Source organism: Eptatretus burgeri, chromosome 10 (assembly GCF_056783735.1).
Source record: "Eptatretus burgeri isolate ZD-2024b chromosome 10, Ebu_testis_v1, whole genome shotgun sequence".
NCBI lineage: Eukaryota > Metazoa > Chordata > Myxini > Myxiniformes > Myxinidae > Eptatretus > Eptatretus burgeri.
The window spans coordinates 49212989-49229318 of record NC_140970.1 but is presented as its reverse complement, the minus strand read 5'-3'; the positions used below and the strand labels follow the sequence as shown (position 1 = coordinate 49229318).

The following is a 16330-nucleotide window of genomic DNA, read 5'->3' as shown; positions in this document are numbered from 1 at the left end:
AACATACAAGAGTAATTAAAAATATTATATTAATCAAATACCAATGATAGTTCACGAAATGCCAAAATTGTAAGTTTTTTTTTTTTATTACCCCAAGTATAAACAAGAAAGAGCAATCAGACATTGCAGACCCTGATTGCCAGGACTTGTTTTGTGTGGTGTATTTTGTGTGGCAAATAAATGGAAGGATTTATTAAATGAAAGGTCATTGATTGTAAATGAGTCGAAATGATCTACTTCTAAATGTGTAAAGGTGAAAGCTCTGAAAATTTGTAAAGGTCCGCAGGCTGGTCAGTGGTCTTTCTGTCTTCTACCGTCTCCTCTCCGGTCTCGCCCCCCCTCTACTCTATCTGCGAGTTGTCCCCACCATATACCCGCAGGGTGCTCAAGGTCCGCCAACAACCCTCTTCTGATAAAACTACCAAAATCACGAATCACTGCCCACCTTCACTCTTTCATTCCTCTTTTTCCCCGCCTTTGGAATAAATTCCCACACTCTATTCAATCCCATTCTTCCCTCCAGGCCTTCAAAACAGCTGTTCACCACCACCTCTTATCTTGCCCCATCCAAATCCTTGATCTTTTCTACCCCCGTTAATCCACCCCAAACCAACCTCCTTCAAATTCCCTGCTTTCCTTCCTGAAAGACCCTGTAATGTCCATCTTGTATTCCCCATGTTCCCCACCCCATCTCTCTCCCTTCCACAGATCTCCTAATGTCTCGGTTCCCCACTGTTTTGTCCTTCCCTCTCCTGCCCCTCCTGTCTCATGCCCCCCTTGCTCTGTGTTGTGTGTTAGCTCTCATACGAGCCTCGACAATGTATACAAAAACAAAAGGTCAAATGGTCCGAATATCAAAAGGTCTCAATTTTCGAAAAGGTCTGAAAAGGTCTTAAAAGGTTAAAGGGGTTTAAAGAGTGCAAGTTAAGGTCTCAATGGTCGGAATTGTCTGAAGGGGACTAAAGGGTCTTAAGATGTCTTAAAATGGTTGAAAGGTCAAAGGGGTCTACAGGGTATTAAAAGATCTGAAAGGTGTGAAGGTCTAAAGGGTAGAAATGAGTAAGGGTCTTCAGGGTTCTAAAGGATCTTGAGGGTGTAGGAGGTTGAAGGGTTCTAAAGGGTGTATCGTCATCTATATGGTCTTAAACGACATCGGGGTCTCAAGGGTCGAAAGGGTTTTATGGGATTAAAGGGTGTTAGGGGTCTATACGGTCTAAAAAGGGTCTTAGTGGTCTAAAAGGTCTTGGGGGGGGGTCTTCAAGGACTTTAGCATTCTACAGGGCCTTTAAGGGTGTTAGGATTATCAAGGATTTCAAAGAGTTTTATGGGTCTGAGGGTCTTTGTGGTCTTCATGGGTCTCGGGGTTGGAAAGGTTCTCAGGTGTCTAAGGGGTTTTAAAGGGTCTCATGTAATTAATACACATACTCGCCCCACGTTCTGTGCAGCCAAACAAACAGAGACAAACAAACAAATGAGAAAGATGTTGTGCATAGCACGATCCTTGCGAAACCCATAAAACAAAATTGACCTTAAAAATAATTCGTGGTTTAATCAAATTTCCAAATATGCAAATATTGTTCAAATTTCAAGTCAATCGGATGAAAATTGATGAATTTAGAAATTTGACAAAGTTGTTGACATTTTGACCTCAAACAATAGGCTTCTTGCTTATGATGAACCCGACCAGGTGGTGAAGTTCCGTGAAGATTGTTTTAACATTGTGACCTGCAGGCGATTGACAGACAAGCAAACAGACAGAATAACGCACAGAAACAACCAATATACTTGAAAGAGCTTCGATTTTCACAAGTAACAAACGGACCCAATGACAATACCATCTCCTCTGGTGAGGGTCATAATTATTAGAGCAACGAAGGGCCGTGCTCTTCTCAGAGCTTTGGGGGTGTTCACAACAAACATGTCGAGGATTAAATTAATCCTGGACAAATCGCCACTTAACTCCAACGCTATCCTCGACTGAAATTGAAAGGCATTTGTAATTTGTTTAGAGTGCCGGCGATAACTCACCTACTCTTCATGAATCACACAGCAGGATCTTCGATGTCCACCGTCAACTAATGCTGCCAGACGGGTCCCACTGCTAACGAAGGCACTCATGTTGATGCCTTACCCTGCATGTGGAACTCCAAGGTGATGGTGTATAGCGGGGTTGAGATTTTTAAATTGAGCTGGACAGCTCAAAGGTGAGTGCACGTACCTCCCAACTATCCTGCCAGCCTCGTATATATATGTCGTAATGAAATATGTTCTTGATAATTCCACATACCTGTCTATTGAAAAATAACAAAATTTTGGCATTTCTTAAACTATTGCAAGTGCAGTATCTCGTTCTGGTAACTTTTTGAATACTGCACGTATAATGCTCCCACATGAATGGTGGTGCAAATGTTGGCATTGGTTTACTCTCTCCAGTGTATATATCTCACTCACGCACACACACACACACACACACACACACACACACACACACACACACACACACACACACACACACACACACACACACACACACACACACACACACACACGCTCTGAATTTGTTCTCACCGCACATGAGAATCACGTTTTTGTTTTTTTACTCTGTCTGCATGTCTGGCAGTCAAACAAACTTTGAAAATCATTCCAAACAGGAAAGTTACTGTCTTTAAGGATGCCATAAAGGACACAAACAACAAGCATGAATAAATAATGCAACCTGTTAAATAAGGTGGTGTAAAAGATGGTGCATCAATAGCGGTAAACTTCAGAAAAATAATTTTTCTCCAACATTTAAAAGCTTTGTTATGTTTCAGTTGAATTTAACACGCCAACGCAAATCGCTTTGTTTGCACTTTCAAAAACCTTTTGTTTAGCAGTACTTAAACCAAATATTGCACCATTTTTACATCATCTCGACCAATAGAATTTGCTGCTCGCAGACCCCGCCAATGTCCTTGTTTTTCACTCAAGACTGTGCAGGGAAAGGTGTTCTCTGAACTCCCTAGTTTTTAGTTCAAATGACACATTCTTTGGTACACATTTGCTTCATGCGATGCATGATCACGATGGAAAGTTTCAGGTGGATATCTTCAATGTCATAGATTTGATTGAGGTTAAAGCATACGCTCCGGATGTCGGCCTCGACACTGCAGGCACACTTGGATTCGTTGGAAAAATTATGAATGACCCTCACGTGTTCGACCGTCGTAATTGAACAGATTTTCTTAGTTATTACTGTTTTGAGCTCATCTTCGGATTGTGGCCTTCCTCGGTAAACGTTGTCCTTGAGCATATCTAACCCTAAACTCAGTTTGAGTCTTCTTAAAGGATTTTGTTCTCAGGTACATTTATACTGAAAAAGATTTTTCTTTAGTTGTCCACTGCATGTTGAAACTAGAACAGCACTAACATGGAGCGCATACCTCTGGCCAGGATGAACAGTTTATGTGTTGTATCCCACTGATAGGCCGGATCTGTATCTTAACCATTCATCCTTGTAACAAACCAAAATCTAATTGGCTTGTTCTTGTCAAGATGTCGTGCCATATATAAGTTTTGGCCCCATCTCTCAATGGTGAAAAATCAATTAAAAATAAAAAAAAATTATTGAATCCAGATTCCGATCTTCACTAAAATCTAATAAATTCGTCCTTGTCACACACCCAAAGTGTGTCCACCAAGTTTCATCCGAATCCCTCCATAACTTTTTGAGATTATATGTTATATATCATTTTGGCTTTTTCTACTCGATCGTGAAGAATCATTTTAAAAATTCTCGAATCCGGATCTTCACCAAAATCAAATCAATTTTTTATCCTTGTCATGCACCAAACTTGCCCACTAAGTTTTGTCCGAAACTGTCCATAACTTTTTTGAGATATCGTGTTATATATCGTTTTTGGCCTTTTCAATCAATGGTGAAGAATCAATTTAAAAAAATTCTCAGATCTGGATTTTCACCAAATTCTAATCATTTCGTCTTGGTCACACACCCAACATGTTAAACATATTTCTTCTGAATCTTTCCATAACTTTTTGAGATATCCTGCTCACAAACAGACAAAAACACAGACAGTCAGACAGACAAAAAGACCAGCAGACAGGTGAAAACATAACCCTTGTCCACCTTCGGTATGAGAGGTAAAATCTTAACTAAATCGAAATCTGCGAACTATACACGAACTTCACTTTGCACACGTGGAAAAAGTAGAACGATCTCTAGTTTTGAGGAAGTTATTAGAGGTAAGGTTGTTACCGTTTTTTGTGGTCACCTTTTATAACAACTTTTCTCCATCATTTCATTTTAATTCTCCAATACAAATTATTGTTCAAACATACTGTACGTCTCTCTCGTTGTGAAACGTTCCTTTTCCGCTGCTTGGACCCTGTTCTGCTTAAAAACAAACAAACAAACAAACAAAAAAATCAAATGAAGGAAATGTCGGAAAATTCAGAGCTTCTTTCAAGGGCAACAGGTGGTCATCGGCATTTGCCACCTGCCATTTGCTTGGCTGATTACACATCAATGGGTTGGAAAAGGCTGTAAATTGCTTGTGCTGTTCGGTGTATGTGAGCATATCACAATGTGTCTGAGCGGAACAGTTTACCAAATGCTCTGCAGATGAATGACCAAGAGGTCACGGGTTGTTTGAAAGTGTGCGCGCTTACCGATCGCACGTCGTGCAGAAAAACTCCAGCCTTTGATGGCTTTGCTTCGGTTACCGTTCCCGTGTTGTGTGTCATCAGGTACACGTCACAGCATAATAACGCTATATTTGCCCACCCAAAGTTACGCAGAACAGCCAAATTGGGATGAATCACGTGTATGGTTGTGAAATTATCTTTTCAAGAGGTTATGACGAGGTTGTGATGATGGGATGATGTATCGTTATTTTCACACATCTTGCCATGGCACAACTTTCTGGTGGAGATGAACCATGACACTCCTCCACAGTGCACTGAGAGCCCACCGTGCACAGACTCTCTCTCTCTGCAGGTGCACAAACTGGCTGCCAACCCTCATGACACTGTTGACCTCAGATGATAAATTTGTAAGATTCTGGCTCACAGCAACAGAGAAAATTTCACAACATAGGCACACAAGCAGACAGGCAAATGCATCACGTCTGGTATGGGAAGCGACCGTCGGTGTTCATGAAAGGTTTTTCTCGATGCACTTATTTGTTTTGATGTTTAAACAACAACAACAAAAAAATTAAACCTCTTGGGCAAATTAAAACTACTTTCTTTTGTGCATAAAGGTCAGAAAATTGTTCTTTCCAGTTGGGGGCATCTCGTGTTTCTATTCGAGCATGGGATTACCAGGTTAAAATCCCATTGACGAAGTCAATTTGCCTGTTGTCTACTAATGTCCTTAATTCAAGTCTTCTTGGTTCGTATGCAGCATAAGGCTGCGGGGTAGCATCATTAGCTGAAAGTGTGGCTGTCCTGCTGATGCGGTACCCTCTGCTGGTTAGGGCAGGAATTTGGAATTTGGTCAGGGTGTCGGCAATAACTCGCCTACTCTTAGCGAAGGACACCATGGGATCTTTAACGTCCACCAACGGATGCTGGCAGACAGGATGCCAAGTTTACCGTCCATCCAAGGGACGGCACACACATTTATGAATCACCCTGCCTGTGAAGCCCTGGGTCAGGATAACAGTTTATAGCTGGGTCAGAATTCGAACCCAGGCTATACAGCTTAGAGATGAGTGTGTGTACATCTAGGCCATCCTGTGAACCCCTTACCTTAAATTAAATAAAGTACACTGATGTATCCTAATGTTGTTGTCCTATACATAATACATATTGACGAGTGAACGGCCCTCACCCCATCCTAAACCACAAAGGATTAAAGATGGGAACGGTAAACACAGGGATTCTGGAGTAGTAGAAGGGCAAGGGGGCAGAATTTCTTTGAGACTAGCAGAAGTGGTCAATTACTCACTGAAAGGATGCAGAACCACTTAACAGGTCGATGCGAAACTTCAAATATTTGATCGACTAGCCATGGGAAATATAGTTTGAATTTTTTTTTTATATTCACCTTTATTGCAACAATTTAGCCTTAATATGCATCAAGGTGGTTGTTAAATATCCTAATAATTAATCAATGAAGCTATTGATAATGACAATGTAATGTGACATGATAAGATCCATCCATCCATCGGGACCATACTCTGTTCAGAGCGTTGGTGCTGCCGAAGCAGTCTCCTTGGCTATTGGGCACAAACCTGGACGGGTCACCACTCCGACACAGGATACCAGCATGCTGGCACTCATTTTGCCGACCTCGGAAGGATGTCAGGCTGTGTCAACCCCACCTGGTATTAATTCAACAGGTCAGTGTGATTTGAACTCAGGATCCCAAGCTCACCACCCTAACCATTAAACCAACACCAGGCACAGGATGCATGGATGATTAGGGTATATGGGCCGTAATAGCAATGGGCAATAATAGTAGCGTGTTCCATGAGCGATGGTATTTTTGTTCAGAATGAGCACACCAGGCGAGACTATGTGCTCTACGAGTACTGTTCAAGTTTATTAATGATCTAGTAAATATTTGTCCCGTGTGAATGAGATGCAAAATTCTCCTTTAAAATAAGTAAATAGAGGTCAACAATAAGTCGGTGTTTGGTTTCTTTGCATGGTAAGTTTTCTTTTGACTGGCAACATTGCTCAGAGGTCGTGTACTCGCCTTTGAGCTCTTTCATTCCTGGTTGGATACCCGTCCAGATGATAATCTGTCGGATTGGAGTTTCGCAAGCAGGGCATTGCATCAATGAGTGCACCATCCATCCATTGTATGGGACGCTAAGCTAGGGACACATCTGCCAGCATTAGTTGCCGATGGACATTAAAGATCTCACCGTGTCTTTTGACAAGGAGTCGGTGAGCTTTTGCCACCACCCTGGCCAAGTTACAAATTCCTGCCCTAAACAGCTCCAGTCAAATGTCGGGCCAGGCGATCTCGTTCATGAAATTCTTGGGCCAATCTTGCATGCTCTCTGAACTACAAACCCATATCTAAGTGGACATGGCATAAGATGGTGATGACATATATGGTAATTCCTTTTCAATTTTCACAGTTATGTCCACTTTTGTTGCTTAAATTTGGCAAGAATGATTGCTTCTTGCTATTTGAGTGCTTTCCTCTTAGTTCGAGCACCACCTGCCTCATTACTTCGTGACCTCCAGGTTCAAATCATCGAAAATAATTGCTCCAACACTCCTCTGAGGGGGCATCGAGGGCAGCCATCACGAGGTTGAACTGTGTATTTAATTGGTTTGGAATGTACGCTGGAGATCTCACTACTTCACAACAAGATGCTGCCAAAGCAACTCCTCGGTGAGCTTAGAAATTATGATTTGGCCAATGTAGTGGCACAACAATGGCCTGCTCTTGGAAAAGGACCATGACAGTAGGTGGCACCGATCACAAATGACACAATTAAACACCCCTCATCCCCCCTCTGAATAACAGCATTATTGATGCCATGCTCCGTTTGCGACACATCAGGATTATGGTTTATATAGTCTGATCAGGAATCAAACCCAGACTAAACAGCTCAAACGCAAGTTCCCTTCCTCTAAGTTATGCTGCCAATCGCTGAAATTCCATGTACTCTGCTGATGTGACTCTTATATATCTGTTCTTGTACTTGTGTCGTAGTGGCGATTGTGGATTGTGCCCAATAGCCAAGGAGACGACTTTGGCAGCACCAACGCTCCGCACAGAGTATGGTCCCGGTGGATGGATGGTTTCTTGTCTCCTCATGTCTCATTCTATTCTTGTCATTCATATACAATTAATGTATGTACAAGCTCGTCCATGAACCTTGGACAGTATGCGGTAATTATATGTGAGTTTGAAGCTTTCCAAAGATGAGGCTTGAGCCTTTGGGTATCCGATAATGTTGGTCTGTGAGTCATTTTTGGTGTTGGATGGGGAAAGCCTCATTGCATTTCCTCACCAGCTGGTGTGAGTTCAGTCCCGATGGCTGCTTGGGAGTAGATTTTTCAGTAAAATGTCAGTTGTGGCCAGCTGCTTCATGAAAAGTTATGCTACTCCCAGAATCACTATGAAATCAAATGGAAGACCAAATACTGCATTTGAGTCATCAGAAAGAACCCGAATAATTAAAGAGCAAAGATGGAGTCATCTGGAGGAACCTGGATAGGATTCGGGTTTCAGCCGCTACTCCACAACCCTCAAACCCATCCAAGCGCATCCAAGTGAAAACTTTCCGCAAGAATTCACTTCTCTCGAGACAGATAGACAAAGAAAGAGAAACAGAGCAAGAATTGCTTCGCAATCATGTCCCCCTACCGATGTGATATTTTCTAAGTCGAAGAAGCGCATAACTGTGTGAAAAATTGACGAAACGCCCTGAAACTCGAACCTGTTCTGTAATTTGTCATAATAAAGCCATGTACCAAGTTTCAGTTTAATACATTAAAGGGTTTGGGGAAAAAAGTCTGAAAACAACAGGTCGGACGGACAGACGGAGAGCAAACGTATAGTCCCCTCTGGTGAAACCGCTTGGGGACTAATAGAGTAAAAGAAAATGTTCCGTTATTATGTTCACTTTTGTTGCTTAAATTTGGCAAGACTGATGGCTTCTTGCAATTTGAGTGATTTCCTCTTAGCTTGAGCACCATTTTCCTCAATACTTTCTGACCTCCAGGTTCAAATCTTAGAAAATCATTGCTCCAACACTTCTCTAAGGGGGTATCGGGGGCGCCGATGCAGTTGTGCATCGCGGAGTGATTACCTTCCACCATAACCCGTCTTCAACAGATGGGATATGGTGTAAGGTAATGTTAGTAAGGTACAAGTTGTCCGTTGTATGAGTTGATAGGTTAAAGTATTGCCGAAATCATGTTCAACTGCACTCCACACTTTCATTTGCTTGTGCCAGCATTGGTTTGAATGTTGCAGCAGTCACGTGTGTCGTTTGTAGGTGTTCCACTGGTCTCAACTAGAAAACTTGTACTTCCGCGACAAAAAGTTTGCTCTGGAGGTGCACGACCCACGCAGGTGAGTAATTGTTTTGTGCAGGTGAACATTCACACGACTACTGTAACGAGTGTATTCATAATTGTAAAATGATTACTGTGTGTGTGCCGCGCTCACGCTTATTCGATTGATACATACTTCAAATACACGATAAATACTTTAAACCATTTTCCATGTATGTTTCTGCCATCCTTCCCGCACAAGCCGTTTCAGCTTTATTGAGTATCCCTGGAGGGGAACTTAGTTACAAGTGGGATAAGGAGTATGTTTAGGCACGCTTGTTTAATCATCGTGAATCACCTGCAACCGTTTGGGGTGTTTCATGCGAGATTCAGCCGAAAACCAAAACCAGCCCAGGTGATCACCTCATTGTGTACCATTTATCCCCACCACCCCCCCTCCCTTTCCCCTCCAGCATTGCTGGCAGTTTTGGGTGGGTGTCTTGCACACAACAGTACTATGAGAAATATTGTCAAATTGTTACATCAAGCATCAGCTTATTGTTATGTTTTAGACACGAGGGCTTTTAAACTTCCGTTAATTTATCTCAGTCCAGTGACCAACTCATTTAACCATCACACTGCACTCAAGCTCCAGAGGAAATGTATAATTATTTTTAGTGTCGTGCACTTCTCAAACCGCACGGTCCTTCCATCCTCTCTGGAACCACCAATCTATCTAAATCTAATATAATTGCTCCATCGGTACTGCACTGTGCACAGATGTACTGCGCCTTGGAATCACAGATATATATATATATATATATATATATATATATATATATATATATATATATATATATATATATATATATATATATATATATATATATATATATGTTTGTTTTTGTCAACGTTTACTCCTGCACATGTTCCATGTAATGTGTGACATCGCTTTTCAATTCCTGTCTTCAAGCTACAAAGCAATTCCTATTTGTTTTAAAGCTTTGAAGTTGTGTCGGTGTTGCTGTGCGTATTGTTTACACCTGCCTTGTATCAAATCAAATCTATTTTTTTTCTAAAGCTAGCTTTATGCTCCCATCTGTGCACAATGACATCAGGAGATGGAGAATAAATGCTACACACACTGTGATTTGTCTGTCATCACTCGATGTCCTTGTAATTCATATAACCTCGCACTGATGTCTTCAAATCCTTTTTGCTTATTTTAACAGTTTTCTCCGTGAGCCTTTGGTACTGGAAGGGAAAAAGCCTAATCTGCTAATTACCGTACATATTAATGTAATTACAATAGATTGGAAAAATTATTGTGAAATACACAAATTTCTCTTGAAATCTCAGACATTATGCATTCCACTAACATATGTCTGTGAATTATTAATCTATATGACAGAAGTAAAACACACCCAATAGGGTAACTTTTACACGTCTCACATGCTAGTATTAGGCCAGCGGTGTAGGTCAGATTTTTTGGTACTTAATCAACCGGCTTGACACAAAGCCACAAGAGGTCTCATATGAAAGATGGGGATCTCAGTTTTGCCCTGTTGTCCTAATCTTTTGGTGTGCGCTCCGTGAAATATTCACACCTGAAGGATACCCCCATTAGAAAATTTTGACCATTTCCGAAAATCAGTGAATTAGCCATAACTACAAAGCAATGCGCCCTATTTTTACATGATTGGTATTGAAATGTGCAGAATGAACAGGGAATACTACTAGTTACTCAATGGAACACTTTTAGATAAATATATGTGCATTTGAGTGCTTTTAATAGAAAAAAGACGCAATTTCCAGACCGCGAACTTCGAAAATCATCAACTACAGAAACAAACATCTGCCAATTGTCATATTTTTTTTCTTTATTTTATATGTGTTCAGTTTACCATATCAATATAATGAGAATATTTTGAAACAAATTTCTACTCGCAAATTATACGATATAGTGACTGAAGTTTGCACAAGTGATGTGATAACTATATGTTACACCAATACACATTGTTCTACGAGAAATGAACTAAAACAAATATTTTGAGCGAGTGTCCTCGATATGTTCAACCATCAGTGTCCGTGTCATTTTGGTCACCATGTGACAGTTCGTTGCCACTCTGCCTGTCACTGGTGGCACACATGCACTCGTTAGTGCAAGGCAAACTGTCTTGTGAGCAGCCTCAGCTGTTGGTACATGGTTCACTACCACGGCATGAACACACAAGACCATCTAACATCTCCGCTGATGTGGGTCCATCAAACAATGTGGGATGCAGCACACCTTCTCCTCTGTACCATCCACGGCCCTCTGGTGTGGGAATTTCTGGATTTGCCAGGTGGGCATTCATCCATACTCGGGTTTGGTGAACGGATCTCTTCACATGTTCGAGAAAAGCTGGTTCGGACAGAGGCAACTTGTGCTCTGGGACATCTTTGGTCGCTGCGAGTTTCTCCCGAAGATCATTCAAATTTGTGTGTGCACCCATATATTTCCCTTGAGAATCATACATGACACTGACGAAATGTCTTGAAGCAGCCACTGCCTCCTGGAGATCGTCAGTGGTGAGCACTTTGAGGTGTGGACCATTATTCTGAAGATGCAGTGTCTTCATAGCTTTCCGTGCTTTCTTTTTACCATAGCCGAAGAATGCTGATACAGAGTCGCATCCTGTCAGGGCATGAAACGCAGTAAGCCGGGTATACATTTCTGGAAGCAAGCTGTAACATATCTGATGGACCGGGATAAGCTTGCATCCTGCTGATGTTCTTTTCTCTATCCACATTTCGGCAGTGTCCCACAACTGTGGAAAGTAGTGGACTGCTAAGACAAGCACATCAGTGTCTGCTGATTTGATTGTAATGGACCCACGCACATTGTTCCGTCTGAACTCATCATCGGCATGCTTCACATGAAGAAATATCCGAGAATCTGCCTCTTCCTGCATTGATGCGAGTTGACTGTCATGATACATTCATGCAGATGAAAGGCATGCTGTAAACGAACCATCAGAGAAGCCACAAGCCAAATAGATCCGCTTTTCTTGGTGATCTGAAAGTTCTTTTGCTGCTGGTGCATGTTGCGTGACGTGACTATAGATGAAGTGTGTCAAGGTGGATTTGTTTGATGATAGAGCCATGAATTTCGTCCATTGTGGTACTGGGCTCTTTGTCTTGTAGTTTATGGGAAATTTTGTGATTTTCTGAAATGGTCCAAATATTCAGACGGGTGTATCCTTCAAATGTGAATATTTCATGGACCGGACACCAAAATATGAGGACAACGGGGCTACATGTGTTACTGAGATCACCATCTTTTATATGAGACCTGTTGTCGCTTTGTGTCAAGCCGGTTGATTAAACTCCTAAAATATAGCCCTTTATCGAGGTTTACTGCTGGCCTATATACCATCAAGTACCCTCTATTGGTACGTCACATGTTTACCTGAAAAAGCCACACACCCGCCAACCTTGTCAAGTACAATGCTTCATAGAGAGCGTCGGTTCTGCCGAAGCAGTTTCCTGGCTAAGGTTAAAATCCTGGTCCGGTCACCACTCCGATTCAGGACGTCAGGGCAAGAATTTGGAGTTTGGCCAGGGTGCCGCCAATCGCTAATCTACTCCGCAAAAGACCTTTAATGTTGGATCTATCCACCAACGAATGCCAGCAGACGGGACGCACGGTTTAAGGTCCATCCAAGAGACGGCACACACATTGATGAATCACCCTGCCTGAGAAACACCGGGATGACAGTTTGTAGTTGGACTAAGATTAAAATTCAGGTTAGACAGCTCAGGAATGAGTGTGCATACGTCTCGGCCATCCGGCCAGCCCTCCACATTCTTCCAAGGATTTTTTTTTTCCAGACATATTTATTACTCGTTATTTATTTTAACACGTGAACATATATTTTAAAGAGGCGGATTTCTAAACTTTGCAAAGAAAGAGGAATTCCACCTGTAAATAGATAGAGGTGAGCAGGAAGTGGTCAGAAGTCGGCCGGAGGTAGTTCTTGCTTTATTAGCAAGTATACCTGTTGCCAAATTAACATAACACGTCACAGCAATTCTTCCTTTCCTCAACTCCCTCCCTCATCTTCCACCATCCCAAAACCTTCACTTTGTGTCTACAGAGCTTCCCTGAGCCGCCGTTCCTTCAGTCAGAGTGACATTGTTCTGCACGTGTGGTACGGACCGACACCACTCATTAAGGCTGTGTGGGCCATGGCCATCAGTCAGCACCAATTTTACTTGGACCGTAAGCAGAGCAAGGTGTGTTAGGTTCTTGGTTTTGGCTTTATCGTTGCTACTAATTTTGTTTCAATATTTTGATATTCAAATGCCATGCATCGTTGACATGTTTACATCTGTGGGAGATAATATGTGACTATTTTCGAAAACGTAAATTGGGAGGTGCGTTTCCCCCCCCCCCCCACCCCAATACCCCTGAAAATAGATACTCGAGATTCTCATTTCGACAAACAGTCTTCGATATTAATTTTGCTAAAATAATGGGATTAACCATTTTAAAAATATAATATTATTGTGGTTGTTGCCATTACCTCCACCACCGAAGGTGAAGGTGATTATGTTTTCATCCCTCTCCCTTCTCTGTCTGTTTGTTACTTGCAAAATCGAAGATTTTTCAAGTATATTGGTCAGTTGATTTTGTCTGTCTGTTTATCTGTTTATCGCCTGCAGGTCGCAATGCGAATTTAAACCGATCTTCACGAAACTTCACCACATGATAGAGTTTGTCATAAGCATGAAGCCTATTGTTTTTGAGGTCAAAAGGTCAACATAGGCCAAAGGTCAACAAATTTTACAAATTTCTAAAGTCTTCAATTTTAAATCAAATTGACTCGAAGTTTGGAAAGGATTTTCATATCAGCTTACTGAATTTAACCACAAATTATTTTTGAGGTCAACCTCAGCCAAAAGGTCAACATAGGTCAAAGGTCAACAACTAAGCTGGGATTTCTAAAATCCTCAATTTTCATCCGATTGACTTGAAATTTGAAGAGTTGTTGTATATTTGGTCATTGAATTCAACCACCAATTATTTTTCACGTCAAATTTGTTTCATGGATTTTGCAAGTGTCATGCTCTGCACAACGTCTTTTTCTTGTTTGTTTGTCTTTGTTAATTGCCGGAATCCTTCAGATTTCGCAAATTATGTTGGTCAGTTGTGTGTGTCATTCTGTGTGTCTGTCTGTCTGTTTGTTTGTGTGTTTGTTTACCTTGTAGCAGCCACACCGTTTCAGTGATCATGACCAAACTGGGTACAGACGTCGGCCATGGTCCAACTTAGACACTTGTCGTTTTTGGTGAATCTAGCTCAAAGGTCAAGGTCAAGGTCACCGAAAAACCGAAATTCTTATTTTCGCAATAACGTCAGCTAAAATGGTCGTATCGACTTCAAACCAAATCCAAAATGTGCGTCTTCCAATACTGCATTCAACCATATGTCTCATTGGGGTGTCACACCAACACCATTCTTAGCGGTCGGGTGTCGAATGTCAGGGGGGTCGGGTCAAAACTTTCAAATTGCGATAAAAACGCCATTTCAAGTCCGATTGACTTCCAAGTCATGATCATGACCAAACTAAGTGCTATAACTCATTAAACAGTAGTTTTGTTAGTAATCGTTAGTGTTAGTTAGTGTTAGTTAGTGTTAGTTAGTGTTAGTTCCACTATCGACTTGTAAGAACCAAATTGATTTCCAGATTTTTGTTTTTTCAGAGATCATGGAGATATGACAAAGTTATTCCGGCAATTCCTTGCTCAACGAGCAATTTCATTTGTTAATTGCCGGAATCCTTCGAATTTCATTTTGGTCAGGCACATATTTGTTTCTTGCCATTTTGCATGATCTTGTAGGCAAAGATTCCAGCAGCTCGCAGTATGAATGACATAGCAGAGGATTTGAGCCACCTTGAGCCACTACGTGGAGACCAACTTATGAGCTCCAGAGGATCTGCAGGTACAAGTTTGTTTTGGTGTTTTTTTAAACGGTACTAAAACAATTAGATGGTGTGTGTGTGTGCATGCATGCGCACTCTCTGGAATAAGTGGTATGCATAATGGTTGTGCAATTTGCAATGTCATGTTCGCTCTGCCACCGAAGGTGAATGAAGGTTATGTTTTCACCCATGTCTGTCTGTCTGTCTGTCTGTCTCTCTGTTTTGGATACGATAATTTCTTTCACTTTGTCAGTGATTCTTCACCATTGAGAGATGGGGCCAAAAACGATACGTAGACGTGTTATGACAAAACTGAGTGGATGAGTTTGGTCGGTGACAAGAACAAGCCGATTCGATTTTGGTTTAGGTCTGGATTCCGATCTAGCCTATCACTGGGATACAAAATGTAAACTGTTCAGGCTGGCGGAGGTATGTGCTCCACTGAGTGCCGTTCTCGTTACATAATGGAATGTTCCATGAGCATTATGAATATATGATAACACCGTACATTAAACTTGCACAGCAAGAAAGGTAAACATCTATTGATAAAGGTAAACGCTATAGGTAGATTTGAATCGTGAGGTTGTACTGCCAGGTGGACTGACACAGCTGAGGTTGTGGATCGACTGATGTAGACCCACAGCCATGGTTGTGGACCCAAGGTTTTGAGCTGAAAGGGTCAAATCCTGAAAGGACTGAAAGGGACGAACAGAACTCATGTAATCATCCAGGCAGTTGGAAAATCTTATCAATTCCTAACAAGTTAATAAGGTTCTTACTTTAAGGCCCGGTCACACCTTGACGTTTTAGCCAGCGATGGCAACGTATTAAAATGTATGTAAAACGCTGGCTTACGTTGAACTTTTGATGTTTTTTTTTAAGATTCGGACGTATTCATAGCGACTTGGTCTTATGTATAACGCATTGGTAACGGACACAGAACGTTTCGTTGTGTTATAGATAACTTATACCAACGAATGCTGAACCTGTTGTCGGCCTACACAACCGATGCCCAACGATAGTCTAACTTAGGCACAGCGCGTTGCACGCATCACCGACGATATCGTGACGTAGCCTATTAAAAGGCTGACGCACAACGATTCGAATCATAACTGCCGTAGAAATGGAAGTGTCAACATCGCGGTCACACCTTGGCGATCTTGCCAGCGTATGCCGACCTAAGAAAAATGTGTCTAAAACGTTGGGGCACGTCAAATACGGTATGGGTAAGTTTGGTATACGTGAGTAGAACGCTAAAGTACGCTATCATACGTCGTAGTAAGTAGAGTACGTCAAGAAATTTTAAACATGTTCAAAATTTTACGACGTACTCGGCGTATGACACACGTTCCGCATGCGATGGGGATAAGTTTTACACACGATATGTGGACGCT

At 41.7% G+C, this 16330-nt stretch overlaps 1 protein-coding gene across 7 annotated transcripts in view; it reads left to right on the top strand.

Moving 5' to 3' along the window:
* LOC147018519 (FERM domain-containing protein 4A-like) overlaps positions 1–16330 on the top strand; it is a 370473-nt gene that overhangs the window by 269828 nt on the left and 84315 nt on the right. For 6 of the 7 annotated variants that reach the window (XM_085898238.1, XM_085898240.1, XM_085898235.1 and 3 more), the window contains 4 exons: positions 7679–7744; positions 8970–9046; positions 13107–13245; positions 14854–14956. In XM_085898238.1, the coding sequence (XP_085754364.1) occupies positions 7679–7744; positions 8970–9046; positions 13107–13245; positions 14854–14956 (385 nt within the window). The remainder of the gene's footprint in view (positions 1–7678; positions 7745–8969; positions 9047–13106; positions 13246–14853; positions 14957–16330) is intronic. The other variant, XM_085898236.1, reaches the window with a different exon arrangement.